We start from the raw sequence: 26,308 nt of genomic DNA, 5'->3' as shown, positions 1-26,308 counted from the left end.
AGGCCTCAAAGCTTTTACACCTTGCAGGCCAGCATTTTCTAGCACTGAGGGGCCTTCCCTGTGGTCTCGGATCTCAGCTATGGTGGTCAAGCCAGCCTCTCCCAAGAACTGCTCATATAAAGGTACACCTCCACCTTTAGCCTTCACTTCAACACAGAGGCCTCCTTTCATCATAATTGAGCAAAGACACTTTAATAGCTTTGGAACACACTCATAATGTGGTTAATGTACCTCATCTATTGAGTGTATTCTCTGTGAAGTCTGTCCATGTTACTCTCCCCATTTTTAAGTACTGTGAACCCAAGAAAAAATTCTCTTTGTATGGCAATAAACACTGTGATTCATGAAATCATACTTTGATCATCTTATTTCTACCATATGTGACAAAAATCCAAGTACAAACATGCAGATTTATAGAGGGAGATATAAATTAGGTGTGGAATGAGAAAACTGGAGACCATTTAGACAAAAATCATTCATTTAAGTAACATTTATGGAGTGCCTACTATGTAACAGATCCTGTGCAAGGCACAGAGGACACAACAAGGAACAAATCACGCAAAAATTCATGGCTTCATGATGCTTACATTCATTTCAGTAATTATCAGACATCTTACTATTTTCAATAGCCGTTAGAAATCTTAACTCTCCTGAATGCTTAGCCATCTATCTCAGAAACTTCTAGGCTTTGAGCAGTTAAAAATAATAAGTAATTTTATATTCAATTTAAAATTAATGTCAAAATTCAAAGTTGAAAATAGAAATGGTAAAAGAGAAGGCTGATAGATCGAAAACAGCCATTAGCAAATAAATTTTTTTAAAAAGTGGGGAGGGAAACTAAGGCCCAAAGAGGTGAAGTGCCTTCCCAAGGATATAGCTACTTAGCAGAAAGTCGGGCTACAGTTCACATCTTCTAGGTCTGTTCCAGAAACTTTTCACTATATCATAGAATCTACTGGGGTGGGGGTGGGGGGAACTCTAATGAAAAGCCTAAATAATAAGGAAAATCTCTCTTAATGTCTACTTACTGTATTATAGAACTGTCAACCAAAACGGAAGGAATTTAAGCAAAGTGGAGACTCCATCAAATTTTAGAAAATACTTATGCTAAAGGCACTCTGCATTCGACTCTAAAGATGCACTTAATGAGCTAATAGATACTCTGTCTTCTCTAATATCTGAAATTCCCGGAATACTTTTATTCAAAGGCCTATTTAATATGAACTGGTGGTTATAGTTCATATCCTAGCACAAAAACACTCTCAACACAATACCACTATCTCAATTTGTATTTTCTGCCTGACTCCAAAGAAAGGCTAGCACATTAGCTAATAGGCTTAACTACATTATCATGCCCCCAGCAGGTAAAGGAAAATGGTTAAGGTGCTAGGAGTTTTTACACAAAAGGCAACATGAAGGTGTATGCTTCCAGTAGTCTGCTTGTCACAAGGAATCTAATACTAGCTCTCTTGAACTGTTAGTCATCTATCTTGGATGCTTCTAGCTTTAAACAGTTAAAAATAATAAGTAATTTTATATTCAATTTAAACTTAATGTTAAAATTCAAAGTTGAAAACAGAAATGGTAAGAGAAGGCTGATAGATTTAAAAATTCATTTCTCACCACATGATCATGACACTTATTCACCTTAATGTCAAATAGGTATACCATTTGATTCATTTTCTAAAAAAATATTTGCAACTCTACAAATATCTGTTGTCAAATCTGGATCATAATCATAATGACATCTTAACTTTACTAAAATGATTGTGAAGATAAAAATCAAAAAGGTCTTGATACTTACACCACTGGAAAGGAACTGAGCATACTTTACATGAGGAGGATCAATATCCTTTCCAGAGATGATCTGCGTTATCTACCATTCTGTAGAACAAAGATAGAAAATTGAGAAATATTTATGTTAATCAAGTGCTGAATAAAAATTTTAATTATATAACTTATGGATATCAAGAGTTAACACTAGCTAATCATGTTAAATATTATATCTTCTGATTTGCATTTTACTGCTTTATTCACCATACACTTTGATCCCTTTCAATTCAGACACAGATCTTCACAAAAAATGGTATCTACTATTCATTGTTTAGAAGCTAAAGATCATGAAGACAACTTATTAGCTGGTTAAAACCATAGTTATAGAGGCACTGATTTCCATTAACTCTAAGATTATAAATTAGACAAAAGATAAAAATGTTGATGTCAAAAACTCTCACATTAAAATACACATTCAGTACTGAATTATATTAAGCATGGCCAAAGTGTCCAACAATGACTAATGATATATGTAAAATGTACAAGGTAAAGTTAGAAACCTTTCATATTTGTATATTCTAAATTGTAGCACTAATGAAGTTCCTGTTGTAGATAATTTTCTTGCTGACTTAAAAACAGGCCAGGCACGGTGGCTCACGCCTGTAATCCCAGCACTTTAGGAGGCCGAGGCGGGTGGATCACCTGAAGTCAGGAGTTCGAGACCAGCCTGACCAACATGGCAAAACCCCAACTGTACTAAACATACAAAATTAGCTGGGGGTGGTGGCACATGCCTGTAATCCCAGCTACTTGGGAAGCTGAGGCAGGAGAATCACTTGAACCTGGGAGGCGGCGGTTGCAGTGAACCGAGATCGCACCATTACACTCTAGCCTGGGCCACAAACACATTTTTCACTACCTGCTCAAATTCAGTAAAAATATATAAGGCACCTGCTTGCTCTGGCAAGAACCGAATATGAGTAAGATATGGTCCCAACAGTAGAGGAGCTTAGGAGTTCATTAAATGGGAGGAGGTGGGGAGAATAGAGACTAGGGACAAAAATTATAGACACACCCCTCTCAAATAAAAAATATAATACAAAAAAAAAAAGACTAAAAATACAACGTTTATATGACTAACAATCCAGAAACTAATTTAGGTTAGAGAGAACTAGGAAGATTTCTTAGAGTGAAATCTGGCTGTTATTTGAGGATTAGAATAAGACTTCCACAACATCAAGGTGTAGAGGGAGGTGAGAATCAGTGGAGGAAAGATTCCAGGAAGAGGAAACAGTGAAAAGAAATCATGAGATTTATTTAGGGAATTAGTAGGCTTGTGTTGCTGGCCTTTAACACAGTATGTGTGAGGAGTAGATGATCTAGAAGGGGATCCTGACCTTTATTCTGTAATCATGAGAACCATGCAGCACATTTACATGTAGCATGTTTAGCATGTAGCATGCACCATGAATACAGAAAAAAGGTCAGGATCCCCTTTTAGAGGGGATCCTTTGACAACTTCCATGCTAGGAAGTTATCATCAAAGACCCTCATTTCACAGACAGGAAAACAGATTAAGTCACTGATACAAATTTATGTAACCATAAGACACTGAATTATGTCAGTTATATTTCAGACATAAATGGGCTTAAAATATTCTACAAAAAAAGGAATGTTCTAAAAACAGAAGACCAAGCAAACAAGATGTTATGAATTCTCTCAATTTCATAAAGCTCTTCTGGCAGAGGAGACAGATTATTTTTTCCTAATTGACAGATGTTTTCAAGTTATTTTAAAAACAGATCAGGAACTAAATAAAAATGGGTATTAAGATCACATCCACACTGAGTGCAATGGCTCACACCTGTACACCAGCTACTTAGGAGTCTGAGGCAGGAAGATCGCTTGAGGCCAGGAGTTCAAGGCTAGTTTGGGCAACACAATGAGTCCCTGTCTAAAAAAAAAAAAAGAAAAAGAAAAAAAGAAACCAAAAAAACAAAATAAAATCACACCCATTCGAATGCCTATTATTAAAAAAAAAAAAACATAAAATAACAAGTGTGGCAATAATGTGGAGAAAATGGAATCCTTGTATATTGCTGGCTGAAATGCAAAATGGTGAAGCCACTATGGAAAACAGTATGGCAGTTCCTCAAAAAACTAAATACAGAATTACCATATGATCCAGCGATTCCACTTTTGGATATCTATCCAAAATAAGTGGAATCAGGCTGTGTTCACAGCAGCATTATTCACAAAAGCCAAATGTGGGAATAACCCAAATGTCCACTGGCAGATAAATGGGTAAATGAAATGTGATATATATACAAACAACAGAATATTGTCCCAGCCTTTAAAAGGAAGGAAACTCTGACACAAAAACATGAATGAAACTTGAAGACATGATGCTAAGTGAAACAACCCAATCACAAAAGGTCAAATATTATATGATTCCATTTACATGAGGTACCTAGAGTAGTCAAATTCATAGAGACAGAAAGTAGAATGGTGGGTAAAATGGGCAAGGAATAATGAAAAGTTATTATTTAAGGGTACAGAGTTTCAATCTGTGAGGATGAAAATGTTCTGGAAATGGATGGTGGTGACTGCTGTATACTGTATGTATTTAATGCCACTGAACTATATATGTTAAAATGGTAGATTTTATGTTATGCATATTTCAACACAATAAAAAAGCAGAACATTATAATAAAAAGTTTATATTAAAAGGCATTAGGGATATAAATTTATGGATGCTGGATCACATTCAAGCACCTGGCCATAGAAAACAAGCAACCTATAAAAGAAAAAGAGAGGCCGGGCCTAGTGGCTCACGCCTGTAATCCCAGCACTTTGGGAGGCCAAGGCAGACAGATCATGAGGTCAAGAGATCAAGACCATCCTGGCCAACATGGTGAAACCCCGTCTCTACTAAAAACAAAAAAATTAGTTGGGCGTGGTGGCATGCACCTGTAGTCCCAGCTACTCAGGAGTCTGAGGCAGGAGAATCGCTTGAATCCAGGAGGCAGAGGTTGCAGTGAGCCAAGATCACGCCACTGCACTCCAGCCTGGCGACAGAGCAAGACTCCGTCTCCAAAGAAAAAAACACAAAAAAAGAAAAAGAGAATAAGTATACAATTATAAAATATACAGTTTATGACCAAGACATAAGAGTTACAAAGACCAAATAACATGAGAGGTAATAAAGCAAAAATCATAACTTCTTTAATAATTTTGTTTTTAAAAGTACAAACGAGTTATTTCAGTATACCTTTTAGAATGAACAAACATAGTTGGAGAAAATTTTAAAAACAGAAATTTGATATATTATCAGTAAACATAATTTTAAAGATAAAAAGATACTTTGTAAACCTTCTAACAAAGAAGTTTTTTTTTCCCTATGTCCATTACCATAATTGATCACAAACGTGGTAAAACAAAAGGTTTAATTTCATATATATAATCCAAACAATCTAGGGAAAAGTGTACAAAAATAACTACTTATAAACTACAAGATAATCATAAATAACCCTTGGATCAAAGAAGAAACCACAAAAGAAATTATGATCAACATAGCAATACACTGTGACAAAAAAGAGGATTATTCTTCATAACAAAAATCCAGGCCAGGCACGGTGGCTCACACCTGTAATCCCAGCACTTTGGGAGGCCGAGGCGGGCAGATGATGATGTCAGAAGTTCAAGACCAGCCTGGCCAACACGGTGAAGCTCCACCTCTACTAAAAATACAAAAATTAGCTGAGTGTGCTAATTACAGGTGGCGTGCGCCTGTAAACCCAGCTACTCAGGAGGCTGAGGCAGAATTGCTTGAACCTGGGAAGCAGAGGTTGCAGTGAGTGCCACTGCATTCCAGCCTGGGTGACAGAGCAAGACTCCGTCTTGAGGAAAAAAAAAAAAAGAAAACCCAAATGACCCAACAAAAGTTGCATTCAAAAGTAAATGTATGGCCTTAAAGACTTTAATATTTTAAAATTCATATTATTAATGTTTTAAAATTTACAGCCTAAATATTTTTAAAAGTCAAAAGAAAAAATAGTACTTAAAAAACTAGAAAAATAAAATACTGCACATCAAAATAAGCTAGAAAAATGGAACTAAGAAATAATATTTGAAATTAATATAAAATGAAGCTACAGAAGGCATAAGTAAGTCCAAATGTTGGCTCTTTGAAAGACTATTAAATAATTACACAGAAAGTCTAATAAAGAGAAAAGAGAGAAAAAAAACTGGTAAGATTCAGAATGAAAAGAAAAATACAGCCATAGTATTGGGGAAAAAAAACCCTAAGAAATTATAAATGCAACTGCATGACAATTCATTTAAAAACCTAAAAGAGAAAAACGATTTCCCAGTAAAATAGAATATATCAAAATTGACCAAAAAATAAATTCTTTAGTCAAACCAAATAGAGTAAAATAAAGGTAATTAAGAATCTATAGAAAGAGGCATCAAAATCAGCTGAGTTCTCAGCAGACTTAATCTATTTAAAAAACATAATTCTAATAATACTAAACTATAGAAAAATACAGGAAATGTTCCAATCCATTTTATGAAGCCAGAATTATTCAATAGCAAACCTAATAAAGGTAGTATACAGAACATACCATTTCACTTAAAAATTAAACGTAAAAGATCTAAGTAAAAACTCACATTAGACTATAGAGTGCAGGACACTTTAAAGTCCCCCACTTTATCTGCTGTTTTACTTTGGCTTTCTGTGGTTTCAGTAACCTGCAGTAACCATGGTCTGAAAATATTACGTGGAAAATTCCAGAAATAATTCATAAGTTTTAAAATTTGAGCCACTCTTAGTAACTTAGAAACCTCATGCTCCTCCTTCAGGGCATCCACACTGTAGACCCTACCTGCCCCTTATTCACTTACTAGCTGTCTAGATTATCACACTGACTGTCCTGGTATCTAACAGTGCCCCTGTTTAAGTAATACTTATTCTACAGAATGATGGCCCCAAAACTCAAGAATAATGATGCTGGCAATTTCAATAGACCAAACAGAAGCCAAAAGTGCTTCCTTTCAGTGAAAAGGTGAAAGTTCTCAACTTAAGTTTAAAAAAAAAAAAATCATATGCTGAGATTACTAAGAACTATAAGAAGAATGACTCTTCTGTGAAACTGTGAAGAAGGAAAATGAAATCTGTGCATAGTATACATAGAGTTTGATACTATCTGCAGTTTCAGGCATCTACTGGGAGTCTTAGAATGTATTCCCGGTGGATAAGGGGGGTCCATTGTATACCACTATAATTTACGCAGAAATGCAAGAGTGGTCCATTTTTAGGAATCAGCATAATCCAATATATCAACAAATTTAAGGCAGAGAAATTACATGATTATATCAATAGATGTTGAAAAGGCATTCAGTAAAACTTAGCAGCCATTTTAAACAAAAAACTGTGGAAAAGAAGACTAGAGAAAAAAACACTCTGGTAAAAACATAAGAAGGGCAAATATTATTCTAAACAGCAAAACACTAAAAGCATTTCAAATAAAATTAAGATTGCATGCACACACAATAAATATATATAGAGAGTATCTATGTGTGTAACTTCACTTTTATATGCATAAAATAATCTGTGGAAGAGATCCAATAACAGTGGTTACTTTGAATGCAGGGTTGGGAACCAGAGAGATTATGGAGAGGAATGGGAAGGAAGCTGTTCATAGGAGGCTTTTTTAAAAAATTATTTTAACCATGTGAATGTTATTACCTATTCAATAAATCAAATGAATAAAATTAGGAATTAGAGTGAGAAGCCCACTAAATCCTTTATAAGTAAACACTGACTTAAAGTTTACAGGAAAAATGGTAAGACACAGAAAAGAATTAACTGGCAAAAATACTGGAATAAAAGAGAAAAATATCTTTTTGTCAATGATTTGGCAGAACAATGTCTAGAAAACTCAAGCAATTATATTTTTAAAAATCTGAAAATCAGCTGTATGCAGTGGCTCACGTTTGTAATCCCAGCGGCTCAGGACACTGAGGCAAGAGGATTGCTTGAGGCCAGGAGTTCAAGACTATCCTGGGCAATATAGCAAAAACTGGGTATCTTTCAAAACAAAACCCTGAAATAAAAGAAATTATTAAATTGAGATATGATACAATACTTTTAAAATTAAAAGTTCCTCTAATTGAGCAGGAAACACCTAGAAAAAGAATGGGAAAGAGATTTTCATGGACAGTGGTAGCCTTTCCCAACATTTATGAATAACTATATTGAGAAAGAAGCCAAAAAGGTTTTCCTTTCAATTTAAAAATAGGACCTAGGCGGGGCATGGTGGCATGAGCCACCTGTAATACCAGCACTTTGAGAGGCTGAGGCGGGCGAACCACTTGAGGTCAAGAGCTCGAGACCAGCCTGGCCAACATGGTGAAACCTCGTCTATACTAAAAATACAAAAATTAGCTGGGCATGGTGGCACACACCTATAATCCCAGCTACTCAGAAGGCTGAGGCAGGAGAATCGCCTGAACCCAGGAGGCTGGGGCTTCAGTGAGCCGAGATCGTGCCACAGCACTCCAGCCTGGGCGGCAGAGCAAGACGCTATCTCAAAAAATAATAACAATAGTAAAAATAAATAAATAAAAATAGGACCTAATAGAGCAGAAAGGTTTTGTTTGTTTTTCAACTTTTATTTTAGACTCAAGGGGTACATGTGCAGGTTTGTTACAAGGGTATATTGCATGATGCTGAGATTTGGGGTACAATTGAACCCATCACCCAGGTAGTGGGCATAGTACCCAACAGTTATTTTTTCAACCTTTGCCCCCATTTCCTCCTTCCCCCCTCTTGGAGTCTCCAGTGTCTACTGCTCTCATCTTTATGTGCATGTGTACCCAAAGTTTAGCTCCCACTTACAAGTGAGAACATGCAGTATTTAATTTTGTTTCTGCATTAATTCACATAGGATAATGGCGTCCAGCTGTACCCACATTGCTGCAAAGGACATGATTTTGTTCTTTTTTTATGGGTAGTATTCCATGGCGTAAATGTACATTTTCTTTATCCATTCCACTGTTGATAGGGACCTACACTGATTGCATGTCTTTGCTATTGTGTATAGTGCTGCGATGAACACATGGGTGCATGTGTCTTTTTGGTAGAACAATGTATTTTCCTTTGGGTTTATACCCTCCATGCCCAGCCTATTTTTGGTTCTTTGAGGACTCTCCAAATTGCTTTCTACAGTGGCCTTGCCAACGTCTGTTGTTTTTTGACTTTTTTAATAATGGCCATTCTGACTGGTGTGAGATGGTATCTCATTGCAGTTTTGATTTGCATTTCACTGATGATTAGTGATAAGCAATTTTCATGTTTGCTGGCTGCTTGTAAGTCTTCTTTTGAGAAGTGTCTGCTCATGTCTTTTGTCCACTTTTTAATGGGGTTAGAGCAGACAGTTTAAGAACTACTAAGAAAATTGTGCAAAAGAAGAGAACCAAAAGTGGACTTCTCTGACCAGATAATCAGAAATACATTCAAAAGCCACTGTAATGAAATCAATATGGCACTGGCATAGAAACGGACACACAAATGAGCAGGACAGAATAAAGATCTTAATTACAGATTACAGCACATATGGCACAATGTGCTATCAAATGTTACATTTTAATTCAGCAGGAAAGAATACATATTTTTTAAAATTATAATCGAAAAACTGGTTATCATCTAGCAAAAAAACAGAATTGCATTTTTATCTTACATTATATGTAAAAAACAAGTATCAGGCAGAATAAAGACAAATGTAAAAAATAAATCATAGTAACACATCTACAACAAAATTTAGAAGATGACAGGTCTTGTAGATATGCTTAACAAAGACCAGAAACTTCAAAAGATAAACAAAAGGTTAAAAATTTCCTATTATGAAAAAAAACACAAACTTAAGCAGTTAAACTGGAAAAAACATGACATGTAGAGAAAGAGCAGATCCAAGTTATCAAGTTTATTCAAAAAATACTCAAATGCACTAGAAGTCAAGGAAATAACAGTTTAACAATGAGATATCACTTCAGTAAAAATTTAAAAGATATATCTTCAATCATACTACCATATTTCATTGGTCTAAATGTGATTATGACATCATTTGGAAAGAAATATTGTGATATATATTAAAATTTAAAGAACTTACACCTTTAATTTAGCAATCCTACTCCTGAGAATCAATTCTACAGAAATAAAAGTAACCATACATAAGGAAATATATACAAGAACGTCACCTACTTTCCAATTTCTTTTTTTTTTTTTACCTAGACAGTCTCACTCTGTCGCCCAGGTTGGACTGCAGTGGCACAATCCCAACTCACTGCAACCTCTGCCTCCCGGATTCAAGCGATTCTCCTGCCTCAGCCTCCCTAGTAGCTGGAACTACAGGTGCCCACCACCATGCCCGGCTCATTTTTGTATTTTTAGTAGAGACAGGGTTTCACCACATTGGCCAGGCTGGTCTGGAACTCCTGACCTCAGGTGATCCGCCCGCCTCAGCCTCCCAAAGTGCTGGGATTACAGGCGTGAGCCACCGTGCCCAGCCCCAATTTCTTATTTCTACAAAGAGTTGTTTCAATCAACACAGAAATGGCTAAATAAATTACAATATACTTTAATCAATTAACACAAATCCAATCATTAAAAAGAATTAGAGTTTTATCAAGTGCTTTGGTAGAATTTATTTAATGCAGTGTTGAGTAAAAAATAAAATGCTATTTTAAGAAAGCATAACATGATCAGGTTTTAAAAAAGAAAACTACAACCAAAATATCCCTTTATATGTGTGTTCTGACATCAGTTTGCGTATTTAAAGGCAGACATACATATGCACATCTCTATGTACAAGAGCATAGAAGAAAAGAATAGGTGGGCAACACGTAAAGGAACTGGGGAGAAGAATGGGTGTGCGTATAGGATATGGATCAGGAAGGATATGTGAATGGCCTCGGAAGCCAAGGAATGAAGGAAGTAAAGAAAAAAAACAACTTGAGAAGTAAAGGAAAAAAAAGAGACTATACTTTTTAAAAAGTATATGGCCACGTTTACATATATACATGTAACAAATATATATGCATATTTGATAAAATTATAAAAATTGCTACCATCAGAAATGAACTCTGAATTACCAAAGGACTAGAACTGTCAAAATATTACATGAAGTCAAGTTGAGCAATGAAGACGCCTGCCATCAGCAATGTTGACCTCTGAAGAAAAATATAATCAAGAAAAATCTATTAGGAATAAGAACCTGTTGATACTGTATTGCCAGAAGGTGGCAAGATGGCTCGTTCTACCCTAGTTTTTCTCTTGAATATAAAAAGTAATTACTGTATAAGGTACAGAAAAAAAGTAAACTTTGAAAGACATCAAATGAAAGGTAAGCTGGTCTCCCACCCCAAACTCCTTCTTCTTTTCCACCCACACACCATAGTTTCTTGTCATCCATCCTTCTTCATACACATCTTTGTACACATGTAAGTACATCATTAGGGTAAAATACTAGCAGAATAACTGTTGTGACAGAGTATATACATTTTAAGTTATGATAGATTTTGTCAAATCGCCTCCCAAAGAGGCACCAGTTTATACTCCCATCTTCGAAAAATGCTGCATTGTGAATCCAATATGTTAGTGGTGATTTAAAATTGAATTTACATTGTACAGCTTGGCATAGATCTGTTTCACTCAATAATGGTACACACAGAAAGGACAGAATATTTAAATCAGGGAAGAAAGAAATATTAAGAAGACTGTAAGGCTTCTGGAAGAAAGCAAAGAATTAAGAAAGGGTGGCACAGGCAGCAAGCAAGCCATCACTGGGAGAGATGATGGGGGATACTACATAGGCCAACTAGTAAGACCCTTAAGCCCAGATTTGGATACTAAAAAAGAATCCCCAAAAGTTTAAACTCCATTACAGAGGCCCTTTTACTGCTCCTTTAGTCCCTTACACAGAACCCAATTTTACCCATCTAAAATATCTATAAAAATAAAACCAAAAAAGTTTAAAATAGAGAAGTATGCAATGCTCAGAATCCCATAAATTAGACATTATTGGTACTTTCAATTTACAGATGAGAATATGAACCTCCTTCCTGACTAGATATAAAGTTTTAAAAAATACATATATACATAAATATAAAAATAAACACAACTCATAGAGGTAAAAAATATCATAAAACTCCAGCAGGATAAAAAGAAAAGTGAACATCCTCTCCCCTAAACTCTCAGTGCTACTGACCAAAGATAAATACCAGTTTCCTGTGAATCCTTAAAAAAATAAAAATAAAGATATAAAATATGCATAGGCCTGCATATAGCTAACATATGACTTTAACTGATTTTAAAAAAATCAGTTAAATATTATGAAAATTTGCAAACATGTAAAAGAGCAGAAAGAGGAGACAGTTAATGAATGCTTATATACCTATCACCCAGCTTGAACAGTTAGCAAATCATGGCCAATCTTATATCTCCTCCTCTCCCTGCTCCAAGAGGTATTCTCAAGCAAATTCCAGGTATCAGATATCTCATCATTTTAATATATAAAATTCTTAGCAAACGCCAATATCTGATTTCCAAATCCAGACTAGACATAGAAACTTAAAAAGTGGCTGGGAGAGTATAAAAAGGTTTAATCATTGGGAAAAAAAAATGATAGCTACCAGAAGAAAAGAAAATAAAGTAAATGAAAACAACTATTTAATTACAGCTATACATAACAGTGACTCATCAAGAACTTACAGTCATGTTTACGATCTTTGTTTTAAACAGGTAGGAAACTATGTTTTTTAAAGCTAAAATGGCTAAAAGACAAGTTTACCTTTTAGGAAGTTAATCAGAAGGTGTTGCACTCATGCCAAACAGTGTTTCCCTCAAACAATAACCAATAAATGAGGCCTTACTACATTTAGCTATGACTTGAGAGACAGACACATGGAGGGTCTGGGGTGAAGGATGGTTGATGACACAAGGAAAACACATACCATAGAAACAGGAATTAAAAATGATGATTAAAATATGAATCTCTCAAATAATGCCTCCTGATAGTTTAAAATGGTAAAGAACAACTACTATCACTATTTAATGAACACTTCTTTGGGTCAGACACTCACTGGGAAATAAGTACTTTAAAGTTAACAGCTCATTTAATCTCAGAATCTCTTCAGGTAGGTAATTAAGACAAGACACTACTTGCCCAAGGTCAATCAGCTAACGGACTTCCCTTGTCTTAGCAGAACTGTAGTTCTGCTATAGTAGGCTTCAACTTTCTCCAAAATGTAAGATTCAAATACTATTTGTTATCATTCCTCTGGGGCAAATGTTTACTTGTGATAAACACTGTGCAAGAAGTCAAGCATCATTATGATTTGTGATTAAAGTTACATATATCACATATCATGGATATTTTTATTCCAAAAGAATTATTACATACAGTACTTGTCAAAAACTGATAGACTTATAGATACTCGTGTAGCCTTTCCTACACTTCCAGTGACCAGAAAGCTTATTGGAGAGTTTTACTGATAAAGATCTTCCTTTTATAGTTTCTAAAATTATTTCCTGTAACTTCAACCTATTCGTCTGGCTGGACTGATAAAGATTAATTTTTTTTTCCCACAAGTCAGCCTTTTTAAAAATCAGCATAATCTTTGCAAATAGTCTCCATGTTAAATATCCTTAGTCCTGGCTGGGCACGGTGCCTAATGCCTGTAATCCCAGCACTTTGGGAGGCCCAGGCGGGTGGATTGCTTGAGGTCAGGAGTTCGAGACCAGCCTGGCCAACATGGTGAAACCTCGTCTTTACCAAAAATACAAAAATTAGCCGGGCACGGTGGTGGGGGCCTGTAATCCCAGCTACTCAGGAGGCTGAGGCAGGAGGATCGCTTGAACCCAGGAGGTGGTGGCTGCAGTGAGTCGAGATCATGCCACTGCACTCCAGCCTGGGTGACAGTGAGACTCTGCCTCAAAAATACAACTAAATAAATAAATATTCCTAGTCCCGATTCCAGCTGGATATGGTTTTCTCATTTTTTCTTTTTTTTTTTTTTAAGATAGGGTCTTACTCTGTCACCCAGGCTGGAGTGCAGTGGCACCATCAGAGCTCACTGCAACCTCAACCTTCCAGGCTCAAACAATCCTCCAACCTCAACCTTCAGAGTAGCTGGGACTACAGGCACATGCCACAATGCCCAGCTAATTTTTTAAAAAATTTTTGTAGAAACAGGGATCCAACTATGTTGCCCAGGCTGGTCTCAAACTCCTGATCGGGCTCAAGTGCTCCTCCTCCCTTGGCCTCCTAAAGTGCTGGGATTACAGGTGTAAGCCACCGCGCTCAGCTTGGTTTTCTCATTATCTTGACTGCCTTCTTCAGATGTGCATGTCAGAGTTTCTCTTAAAAGTGGCTCCCCAAATTCAACACAAAACTCCTGCAGAGAGCCTAACCAGAGCAGAATGAAAGGAAACTATTAATTCTCTGGGCCTATATTTTAAAATTATATTCAGTACTTTCTCTCATCACCACGTCATTTTTTTGTATATTAAATTTGCAGATAACACCTCTGCCTTTTGCACATTCATTCAAGAAGCATTGATTAAACATGTATGATGCAACCACACCAGCTTCTCTTTTATCCAGGCTTCCTTTTCCTAAACTCAGCTTTTGTTGTTGTTAAACAAAATAGTCTTATTTTCACTGTCTTTTTCCTCTAAGCAGGCATTACTACTTGACATACTATATATTGATTTTATTTGTCTATTATCTATATCTGCTCCTAAAATATTATTTGGGCCGGGCGCAGTGGCTCACGCCTGTAATCCCAGCACTTTGGGAGGCCAAGGTGGGCGAATCATGAGGTCAAGGGATCGAGATCATCCTGGCCAACAAGGTGAAACCCTGTCTCTACTAAAAATGTAAAAATTAGCTGGGTGTAGTGGCGTGCGCCTGTAGTTCCAGCTACTTGGGAGGCTGAGGTAGGAGAATTGCTTGAACCCAGGAGGTGGAGGGTGCAGTGAGCCGAGAACGCACCACTGCACTCCAGCCTGGTGACAGAGCAAGACTCTGCTCAAAAAAATAAATAAAATATTATCTGGAACGTAACAGGCACTAAATATTTGCTGAACTAACTCATGAATAGATAGAAGAGGTTAAAACATCACATTCTTTATGGCTTCTGGACAAGAGGCTCCAGGCTACTGCCAGATGATCTTAGAGCTTTATCAATAAATACAGGTAATCAGAAAAGCCATATGACTGCCACATACCCTCTAGAATTTACTATAATAGTCTAGTACAGGAATTGTAGGTCTTGATTACTTTAAAACACATGGTGGCTTTTACTGTTGATCTCAATTATGTTCCCTACTTTTTCCTATTCTAAAATATGTAATCTGAAATACAAATATATATTTCTCTATTATTAATAGTGAGTAACTGGTAAACTCTGTTGAACTATGCTAGGAAATGTCAGAGAATACTTATCCCTAGGTCAGAGCTGAGCTACCATCTCTATCTCTACACAGTTGTGCCCTAACGTACTGACTCCAACCATGATCACCTTCAAGCACAGTCAGTTTAAATGTCACTTCCCTTGTAGCTTCACTGTTTCAGAAAGAGTTGTAACTGTACAATCTGTGGTTTGACTTCAGATCTTCAGATTCGTTTAAATTCAAAACATATCTAAGGAGCCACCACTGTTTATAATATACTACTTAGCATTCCCTTCTGTGGAAATCTCAGAGAGCTCCACTCCCATGGGGTCATTACTGTTAAGTTACATGTGAACCTATTCCATTCTTACTGAATTACAGTACAAATGTATTATAGCAGGTAGAACTTTCTCTCCATGTCAGTTTAGTGCAATTGTTCCCAAACTGTGTTGTACATCAGAATCACATGTAAGTCTTTTATAAGCATAGAATCCCCAGCCAACTTTGGACTTACTGAATCCAAACTAGGGGGTGGGGTCCAAGAATATTTTTAAACGGCTCCTAAGATAATTTCACTTGGAAACTATATACTGGTTGAGAGTACAAGAAAAATTCTCATGATACAATGCCATATCTCCTGGGTAAAATAGAATGTCAAGGCATAAAGACATACATACTGGCATACATACTAGCTGAATACTTGATGAAATATATTTAATGATTTAATCATAATTGAAGATAAACTTGACAGCACTTAGGATATGCCTACTTCAAAGGAATTCATATACAATATTGATGAAAGTAACTCATAAGAATTTCCAAACTAGACTCTAACCTCTGTTGCTCTCATCCCACATAGTAATTACTTGCCCCAGCCAATCAGGTCCCTTAGCCCTTCTGAACCAGAATACCTTCCTCCCCTTTCTTTTCTACTGGCCTCAGGACAGCAAATAGGCTTTACAAAACTCTGCTAGTACAGCACCACACATATATTTCTGTTATCCTGTATTACAATAATTTATATACCTCTCTGTCTTTCCCTACTAGAATGTGAGCATAAGAGCAGGGATTGTTTCTTATCAATTGCTGCAGTCTCAGCTGCTACCAATGAAAGCAGTAAATAAATCTTTGCTTAGTGAAGAAATGAAAGAAAATGCCCATTTTGAAGCCTTATTCAAGTAAGATCGTCTTAAGGGTTCCAGTCCTAAAAATTAGTACCAAAAGATTCTGTGATACTAAATTTAAAAATAATATAATTGGAACATTTTCCAAGATAATTAATAAGAATTTATTAAGTATCCACTGCAAGCCAAAATGCTAAAGTTACCAAGATAAATAGGCTTTGTTCTTGATAATCGGGTAAATAATATGGGTTGTCAGGATGAAAGAGTTACCAGCCTACCCTGTCACTGATTTATGACTTACATCACAGTGCCTTGCAGGCCAAACTCTGTTAAGCCTGCAGGTGCCCCACCCCTCCACCAAGGTAGCTAAAAAATACCAGACTGAGAATTCAGATCAACATCTCCATGTTGCTTAGCCCATGACAGCTCTCCAGAGTTGACTCCAACAGGAAAACTTAAAAAGCTGAGTTGCAGAGTCTCCTATCATCATCATAAATAATTTTAATGTCTGTGTAACTATTATTCAAAAAAGGAAACTATCTCCTGGACTAAAACAAACAAAAACTATTCCTACTGGCATACATCGGGAATATTTTCATGTTAAAAAATTAAAGTTTACTCATAGAACTAATACAGATGCCCTGATTTATTACTCAAACATTCATGTGGCTTTGAAACCTCTACTCTCTTTGCTTTGCAGGCAGAGTATAATAAACAATTACTAGAGCAAGAACTTGTGGTCTTGAGTTTCTGGAAGATTTAATGTCTTCATCCTTATTTTGCATTTCCCTTACCCCAGAAGTTTCCCAATCCTTAATAAAGGAAATATTATAGAATTGGAGAAAGAGATTTCATTAAGCTAGAATAAGGTAAATAATAAAATCTTATATTAAGCTAGAACTGATATTAACAATCATGTTTTCCAGTCACATCAATTTATAGATGAAAAAAAAATCTGATCATAGGAGCCAGAAACTCTGATTCCCAGGTTAGTGCTTACACTAATTTGCACAATAAATAAAAGCAAAAATTCCAGACACTCAGAAACTCAAGGTCTACTAAATGCATGTCATTCAAAGGTTTTGTTAAGAGTTCAGAATTGTTATAAATGTGCAAACAGAAGCCCTCCATAGCTGGCCATAGACAAGGATTTCCTGTAGAAGGGGAAGAAAATAAAATTTTAAAACATTTTCACAGAATATCATCTTTAAAAAACCTGTAACATGAGATAAATGGTATCCTCTCTACATAGGCACTTCTTTTATGCCTCAATCCTGCAAGACCCATGTATTCATTCATTTATGCACTCAGCAAATATTTACTAAGCACCTGTTGCATGGGTAACTGGGAAATACAGCAATGCACAAAACAAAATTCCTGCTCACATGGAGGTTACATTCTTGTGGTAAAAAAATGTATTTTCAGGTCATGATAAGTACAATGGAGAAACAAAAAGTGAGGAAAGAAGATAGGGACAGTGGATGGTAGGATAATGAATTTAAATAGAATGCTCAGAGAAAGTCTTAATGAGAAAGTAAAATCTTAATAAAGATTTAAATAAGGTTAGGTTAGGCCTGGCACAGTGGCTCAAGCCTGCACTCCCAGCACTTTGAGAGGCCAAGAAAGGAGGATCACTTGAGCCCAGGAGATAGAGGCTGTAGTGAGCATATTTGCACCACTGTACTCCAGTCTGGGCAACGGAGCAAGACCCTGTCTCAAATAAATAAATAAATAAATAAATGAAATTAGGCAGTAAGTCATGTAGATATGAGGGACAAAGCATTCAAGATCAAGATCTCACAGCCTATCAGTTTCAAAGAAACTGCACGAAGACAATATGGTTAGAGCTGTATGAACAAAGTAACGTGAGAACATGAAATCAGGGGCGGGGGCAGGAGGGCCAGGTCAAAGGAGAATCTACACTTGAAAATTTCTATTAAAAATATGAAATATTATCTTAGCTAATGTGGATTAAGTCAACAGCCTTAGTAGGGATAATCCAATTTAACAAGAGATTTAGCATGAATTGCTAACGGTAGAATTTCTGATAATATCAACAGGTTACTTGAGACATTATTTTTGGACAGTCCCAGCATCCACTAAATTGTACTTCAGAGTATTATCAACTACTCTTCCGACTAGCTTTGATGCATCATCAGTCAATTTACTAGGTGGTGAGTGCTGAAAGGAAGAAAAGAAGGCAGAGGATGAGAGAATTCATATGCTCTCAATTGCAAGAGAAGTGGAGGAGTGTTTTACTTTCCACATCTCAGGAGGATATGCTAACATATAATTCAGAATAACCAGGTGGCCAATCAGATAGTGGTTCAAACTAAAAGCTGAAGTCTAACAAATTCCACAGAGCCAACTTATCCTTTACCCAATACTCATACTACTGTAAGCAACTCAAGGACAACAGTTTATTTCTCTGCATTCCTCAGAGTCTACTATAGAGAGTTATTTTAGGGCCTCACATTTTATATTGCCTTGCTAACAGACATAAAAATTACCTCAATTCATGAAAAAAGGCACTCCATCTGAGTTGTGGAACATACATCTTTCTTACACACCCGTCTTTAAAAACCTGGGCTACAGATAAGCATCACATTTTCTCTCTTTCTTATGTTCCTCAAGATAATGTATTCTACTCCAAAATGACAAGGGTTTATCTCAATTTTACCTTCTAAAGTATCCATATGTTTCAAATCCCTTATCCTGAATTATTTTCCTCAGATACCTACCGACAAGCTCCTCGGTTCTCAAACTATAATGATAATTATAAACTACAATGTGCCATACAAATATAGTGTTAATATTTGTATTTATTGTATGCAACCAAATATAACGAGGTCTCACAAAGTACCCATTGTACTATGGATTTATATGTAACTATAGGTGGCAAGACCTCGTCAATCTTTGGAATAATTTCCAGACTCAAATTGGCTTTAAATTCTTTTATGTTATTTCTAACCAGCATTTTTAAATGAGCTAAATTTATATCGCATGCTCTTTTTATCTGAGCTAAGATACATAAAAATAAAGATTTGAAAATACATATCAAACACAATTGTATTTTTTTTTTTTTTTTGAGATGGATTCTCACTCTGTCCCCCAGGCTGGAGTGCAATGGCACCATGTCAGCTCACTGCAACCTCCGCCTCCCGGGTTCAAGCGATTCTCCTGTCTCAAGCTTCCAAGCAGCTGGGATTACAGGCATCTACCACCACGCCAGGCTAATTTTTTGTATTTTTAGTAGAGACGAGGTTTCACCATGTTGGCCAGACTGGTTTCGAACTCCTGACCTCAAGTGATCCGCCCACCTTGGCCTCCCAAAGTGCTAGGATTTCAGGCATTAGGCACCCACCACGCCTGGGCAACACAATTGTATTGAGAATATCCCCTATGGGCCGGGCACGGTGGCTCACACCTGAAATCCCAGCACTTTGGGAAGCCGAGGCGGGTGGATCACCTGAGGTCAGGAGCTCGAGACCAGCCTGGCCAACTTGGAGAAACCCCATCTCTACTAAAAATACAAAAATTAGCTGGGCATAGTGGTGGGCACCTGTAATCCCAGCTACTTGGGAGGCTGAGGCAAGAGAATCACTTGAACATGGGAGGCGGAGGTTGCAGTGAGCCAAGATTGTGCCATTGCACTCCAGCCTGGGTGACAGAGCAAGACTCCGTCTCAATAAAGGCAAAAAAAAAAAAAAAGAATATGCCCTATGGATTTGACGATGGTTACACAACTGTGAATATAGTAAAATTCTTTGACCTGTATACTTTAAATGGGTAAATTGTATGGTATGTGAATTGTATCTTATTAAAGTTACTTCAAAAAGTGGAAAAAGAAAAAAATATTCCCCATGAAAGGCAGAGAATAATGGACTCTTAAAATTCTGCCTTTATACTTTATGTTATGTCATATCCCAAAATACTGTTATTAGATAAATTCAAAATATAATTGATAGGTCATCATTTTAAACTGAAATTCACAGCTGGAAAAATTCATTCTTTACATGCTAAACTAAAACATAATACAAAAATCCTACACTAAGTGGTGCCAACTGCCCTCCTTAGCAGGTTCTTTCATTTATAACCTTCTCTCCAATCCTACTGCTATCTTACTTGAGACCTTCTCTTTCTGTTATACTAATGCAATGGTTTCCAACCACTCTCCCTACCTTCAGTCCTATTCTTGTTATACATAGTTAACAAAGTAATCTTCCTAAAATGAAAAACTGGGAGCTGGATAAAGTAAGAGATCACAAAGAATACGATTTTAAGCAAGACTGCTGTGTATTTGACCTCAGGTTCTACCACCTGTTAGCAGTTTGATCTTGCACAAATTTCTTAAACTTGTCAAGCCCTCATTTCCTCTTCTGTAAATTGTGGACAATGATATCTTCCTCAAGGGATCAGTATGAGAACTAAAGATACAGTAGAAGAAGCTCCTAAAGTAGGCACCTAGAAATGTTAGCACTTTTGCCTCTTTGAAAGTTTGAAGCATTAACCTTTCTAAAAGCTATCACATCTTTAGGGAAACTTCTTAAGGAGGATAAAGTCACACAAGATAGTATTTGCAACAAAAATAACAACATTGGAATGGCTTATTGAGAACACTTGCTTTTGAGTGGGGGAGTTTATTTGCAGAATCAAACTATGATGAGAAAGTTGTTTCCTAAATGCGCAGAAATCCAGAGCTAGGCAGGTATCTCTCAGCCAAGAACTGCTTGGATGAGGCTTGCTTTCCCCCAGCAACTGCAGGGACTCATTGTCCCAAGTTTCTTTCCAAAATTCAGTTTTTTACAGTGCCTCTAACAAACCTTTTAATTATTCTAATTATGAATAAATTACCATTTGAGAAAAAGAATCAAAGCAGTAGTTTCTAACCATCTTGAAGGAATTACCTTTTTCTTCCTAATAGCTGTGTAATCACTTTTGATGGATTGGAAATAGGTCCGACAAGAGGAAGAGAAGAAATGATTAGTGACAACTGTACACCTCTCTCCAGTGGGAATTTCTAAAAAATAAAATAAGGATGTAGTACTGGAGACCCACCAGGTTAAGATGTTTGATCCAATGGGAATAGTAATCCAACGTTTGGAGACTTTAGCTCAAGTTATTAATTCTTCTTCCAGTACCTCACAGAACAAACCACATTCAAAGGATGCCATGAATGACTTCAGACAGAAAACCTTTTCTTGGTAAGCTTTATTTTATTAATAATACTGAACCAGTATCAATGATCATGTTCTCATGCTCCTTCAAATAATGGCCAGGCTCTAGGGAGAATCTTGGTAGAGACCATGAAGAGAACATAACAAATGTCTGTATTTTCTGTTCCTAGTTGCTAAAATTCTAACAGTCTACACTTAATAATAAAAATGCTTGTTGGATTCATAGGATATGGTGATTAAATGAACAGAAATGCAGTATTCGAATCTCATGATTCTGTACGTTGTGACTCAAAAACATCAAGGGTAAAGGAAACTCCAAATAAAGATTTCAGAAGACAGACAATGATGATATGCAGAACTGAATATTGTAAAAATCAGTGGACCATCTAGGGGCAATATCTAGCCTGTAGCAGATGACGAGAGACTAGAATATGTAGAAAGTCAGCGCTAGACAAACAAGCCAAGAAGGTGTCTCTGTATGTACAACAGTAGAGGGCAGAAACTCCTGGCTTATGGGGCTGGATCAATCCTGCGGATGCATTTTGACCTACACAGTATTTAAAAGTTGGGAGGCTGCATATAAATATTGAGGCTTCTGTTTTTATAGAAGAAGTGTAGCATCTGTCACCACTGAGTTTGTAATCCCTTATGTAATCCCTTGATACAGGACATGCACCTTTCAGTTCACCACAGGGCAGAGTGACAGTGGTCACCCCACCATCTCTAGACACCAAGTATCAAACTCTCATATTATCATTGAAGGTTATACTGTGGTTTGTCCCATGAAAGAGACATAATTCTTTATACTTATGTCTCTACGAAAAGTGTTAACAGGGTTCAGAGCATGCCACCCCAAAATATGTCACTTTGGCATATTGATTATCTTGAGTTAAGGGCACTAGAAAAACAGCAGATACAAGAAGGCATTCTGACCTTCCTTTCCTTCCTGAAAGCAGAAGATAACATTTCCATGTGAAAGGTGCCCTCCCTGTACCAGGAGGAAGGAAGACATTCTTATCACCAGAGCCTGAGAGCTGAGGACAAGAGAAATCTGTACAAACAAAGCTTGTTAAACTAACCCTTATCTGCCTAGTCAGTTTTCTAGGACAAACTGCTCTAGCCCAAATCCCTTTGCCTTGTCATGTTTTCACAATTTACTACTCTTTGTCTACTCAGTATATAAGCTTTTGGTCCTCACTGCTTCCTTGGGTCTTCATTTTCTTGTGAGGGCTCCCATGTACATGTAAATTTTTGAATACAATTTGTATGCTTTTTCTCTTGTTAATTTATCTTACATCAGTTTAATTCTTGGGTCCAGCCAGAGACCCTAAATGGACACAGAAGAAATTTTACCTCCCCTACAGTGTGAAACAAAACAACCTATTTTTTTCTCCTTATACCTGGTCCACTTATTCATATTGCCTGGGCACTGCCTAAGCAATCATCAAATAAAATCAGATGGTGATGAAGTGGTTCACAAAAAGCAGGAGTCTAGAGTAGAAGCTAGGAATCAGAGACAAAACAAAAGCCAAAAAGCCAAACGAAGACCCTCAGAGTTTAGTAACTGAAAAGGTAGCAGGATCCAAATTACAATGCAAACAACTTTTAACCTAGCAATTCCAGTAGTAGAGATTTATGCTACAGATACACTCATAAGCAAAATAATTTATGTTCAGTATTATTCTTTGCAGTATTATTTGTAATACCAAAGATCAGAAACACCCTAAATGCCACCATTAGGAGACTACATAAATAAGTTATAGTATAACCATACAATGCAACTATTAAAAAAAAAAGAAAATTCGTTATGTGCTAATATGAAACAGACTCCGAGAGAAAAGAACAAGGAGCTGAATATACACATCAGTTATGAAGGAGCAGCAGGAGGAGGAAAGTAGGGAACAATATAAATAACTATATACAGATTTGTTTTTACACATGCATGAAATATTTCTGGAAGGATACAAAAGAAACTGGTAGTATTAATTCCCTCAAGTAGGAGAACTTAATAACTGAGGGATGGGGGCAGTAAGGAGACTGTTCCCTGGATATATTTTTGTACTTTTTGAATTCTGTAGCAGGTAAAAATTATGTTTTAAAAATGTAACAAGTTGGCTGAGCTGATTCCAAATACGACTAAGAAATTAAGTAACTACTAGAACTGGTGTGGCAATGACCCCCTCCCTCCACATATATGCTATTTTACCTTGTTCAAGGATGCTGGAGATTTTAGCAGGAACCTAGAGGGGGTGAAGGGGTGAGCAGAAGGAGACTGCGCTGAACTACAGACAATGGAATAAATGGCATGGTGTCTTTTTCCATCTGGCTCCTTGAACTGGTCTAATTCAGCCCAGCACCTCCGGGGCACCCTGAAGACTGGCAGCTCTGAAGCACTAAAGACAGCATTTCTCACACTGCTACTATCCCTCACAGAGGACCCAGTAGCAGTGGCATTGATAGGTACCACACTGGGGTGGCCCGAGGGCGGATGGACTTCCCAAGGAGGCTATAGGGAAAGAGTATTCGTTTCTTTTCTTGAACACATGTCACATTCCATTCAAGGGCTCCTAGAAATACCGAAGAGGACTCTGAAAGGGCTGGGGGGTTTGTGTAAGCAAGAGGAAACTAAAAGTTATTCTCCATTTCTGTCTATAGGTGATGAAGCCTAGAAGCAATCAATCGATAAAAATATAACAGTAATATGTAGAGAAGTAAAAGAACAGAAAACAATACTCTGGCAAGAGAGCCAAAGGAAATTCTTACTGAATTTTTTTTAAACTTAGGCTACTGCTCACTGAACAGGAAGTAGAAGAGAAAAAACATGAGGATGGCTGGAAAGAGGTTACTCAAGGCTCTGCTGGGAACCAACACACTTAGTTATGCAGTACCTACTTTCTAAAGTGAAATCTTTCAACTGCTTTAAAATGTTTCTTTTCTAAGCCATTGAAAGCAATGAGATCATGTTCTTGATTAAGTGCCAGGTTTTTTTCCTCTGCAACCCAGATTGTTGAAGTTAAAAAGAAGAAAAATTAGAAAAATAAAAAAGTAAAGGTAAGATTTGGGAACAGAAAATAGGGGGAAAACATAAATATATTTTAATAACCTAGTGGTAGAAAATTATGTAATGACCCAATATAGAGTTGTTTTGTTTTTTAAATTGAGGACATCTTGCCCTGTTCCCAAAATACAACAAAGTATTTATTTCGATTCAATTTATCTAACTGCTGTTTTCCTATTCCATTTCATCCAGAGTTAACATATACAATCTCTTTATGCCCCACAGCACAAAATATTTATAAATACACAGATGAGCCATTTGTAAAAGATAGTTTGTGCTGAAACCATAGAGCTTTCTGAACCATAGAAAAGAAAAAAATATGAGGACTAGCCTTAGGTAATTTTGGTTTACATGCTTTTCACAAGGGGAAATAAATAATATTCACTACTCTAAACAATGGATAGTAAGATAATTTCTAAGATAAGCAAAAAGTAAAATATACAAGAATTAGAAACTAAACTCCATCTTGAAATACAACTCCTATAAGTTATAGAATAAATAACAATAACATGATCCATGTATTAGTATTATACTTTGTATCCACCACAGTGCCTTCCACCTCAATCAGGAGCTATTTAATGTAATTTTATATGTGAATAGAACCTTTATACTTTTCAAAGTACCTTCATATTTCTCATTTGATGCTCACAATGCCCTGTTAAGTAGGTAGGGCAGGTTTCATTCAGTTTTACAATACTAAAAGAGACAGAGAAAAGTTAAGAGATAAATTACTTATCAGTTGTAAGCCAGAGACAGAATGCAAGGGTCCAGAACTCCTGGTCCAATGCTTGTCCAAAAGATGTCTGCAGACCATTATTCCTCCACCCACTCAATATTTATTATGCAACAACTGTGTTCCAGGAACTATTTTAGTCATTAGGAATATAACAGAGAAAAAGAACATACATATTTCTACACTTAGGAAGCTTCCAGTGTAGTTAGAGTCATTACATAAATAACAATACAAATAAATACAAAGTTGCACTTGTGATAAACATTCTAATGGGGTATTGAGTGCTATGAGAGCATATAATGTGGGAGAGTTGACTTTGTCAGAGAGGTTGGGAAAGGATTCACCTTAGGAACTAATGATAAAGCTCATTAACTAGTCTTTTAAAAAAATCTAAAACAGGCCAGGCTCATGCCTGTAATCCCAGCACTTTGGAAGGCCGAGGAGGGCAGATCACCGGAGGTTGGGAGTTCAAGACCAGCCTGACCAACATGGGGAAACCCCGTTTCTACTAAAAATACAAAATTAACCAGGTGTGGTGGCACATGAATGTAATCCCAGCTATCAGGAGGCTGAGGCAGGAGAATTGCTTGAACCCAGGAGATGGAGGATGCGGTGAGCCGAGATAGCACCATTGTATTCTGTTTCAAGAAAAAAAAAAAACTAAAACAATTTTTTTTTTTTAAAGATAAAGCTCAGATCTGAAGGGCAGACATTATATAGACAAAGAAGCAAAGGGAACATCATGCATAAAAGACCTACTATGGGAAGGGCCAAAATACAAGATATTTTTTAAAAAGCAGCCTGTTTGACACACTGCCTGATCCCCAGCTTACTGCAATCAGAGTGTGTGAGGTTAGGGCTGGTGTTTTTTAACAAACTCCTCGGCCGGGCGCTGGTGTTTTTTTAACAAACTCCTCGGCCGGGCGTGGTGGCTCACACATGTAACCCCAGCACTTCAGGAGGCCGAGGCGGGTGGATCACCAGAGG

The 26,308-nt window shown here is 36.8% G+C and overlaps 1 protein-coding gene across 21 annotated transcripts in view; it reads right to left on the bottom strand.

Annotated features, from left to right (window-relative positions):
• HMBOX1 (homeobox containing 1) overlaps positions 1-26,308 on the bottom strand; it is a 175,269-nt gene that overhangs the window by 99,247 nt on the left and 49,714 nt on the right. For all 21 annotated transcript variants that reach the window (XM_054499506.2, XM_054499509.2, XM_054499511.2 and 18 more), the window contains one exon: positions 1,805-1,884. In XM_054499506.2, coding sequence (XP_054355481.1) covers positions 1,805-1,827 — 23 coding nt within the window. In that variant the 5' untranslated portion in view covers positions 1,828-1,884. The remainder of the gene's footprint in view (positions 1-1,804; positions 1,885-26,308) is intronic.

This window comes from Pongo pygmaeus, chromosome 7 (assembly GCF_028885625.2).
Source record: "Pongo pygmaeus isolate AG05252 chromosome 7, NHGRI_mPonPyg2-v2.0_pri, whole genome shotgun sequence".
NCBI lineage: Eukaryota > Metazoa > Chordata > Mammalia > Primates > Hominidae > Pongo > Pongo pygmaeus.
The sequence above is the reverse complement of the archived record's forward strand: the minus strand, read 5'-3'. Positions and strand labels throughout refer to the sequence as shown.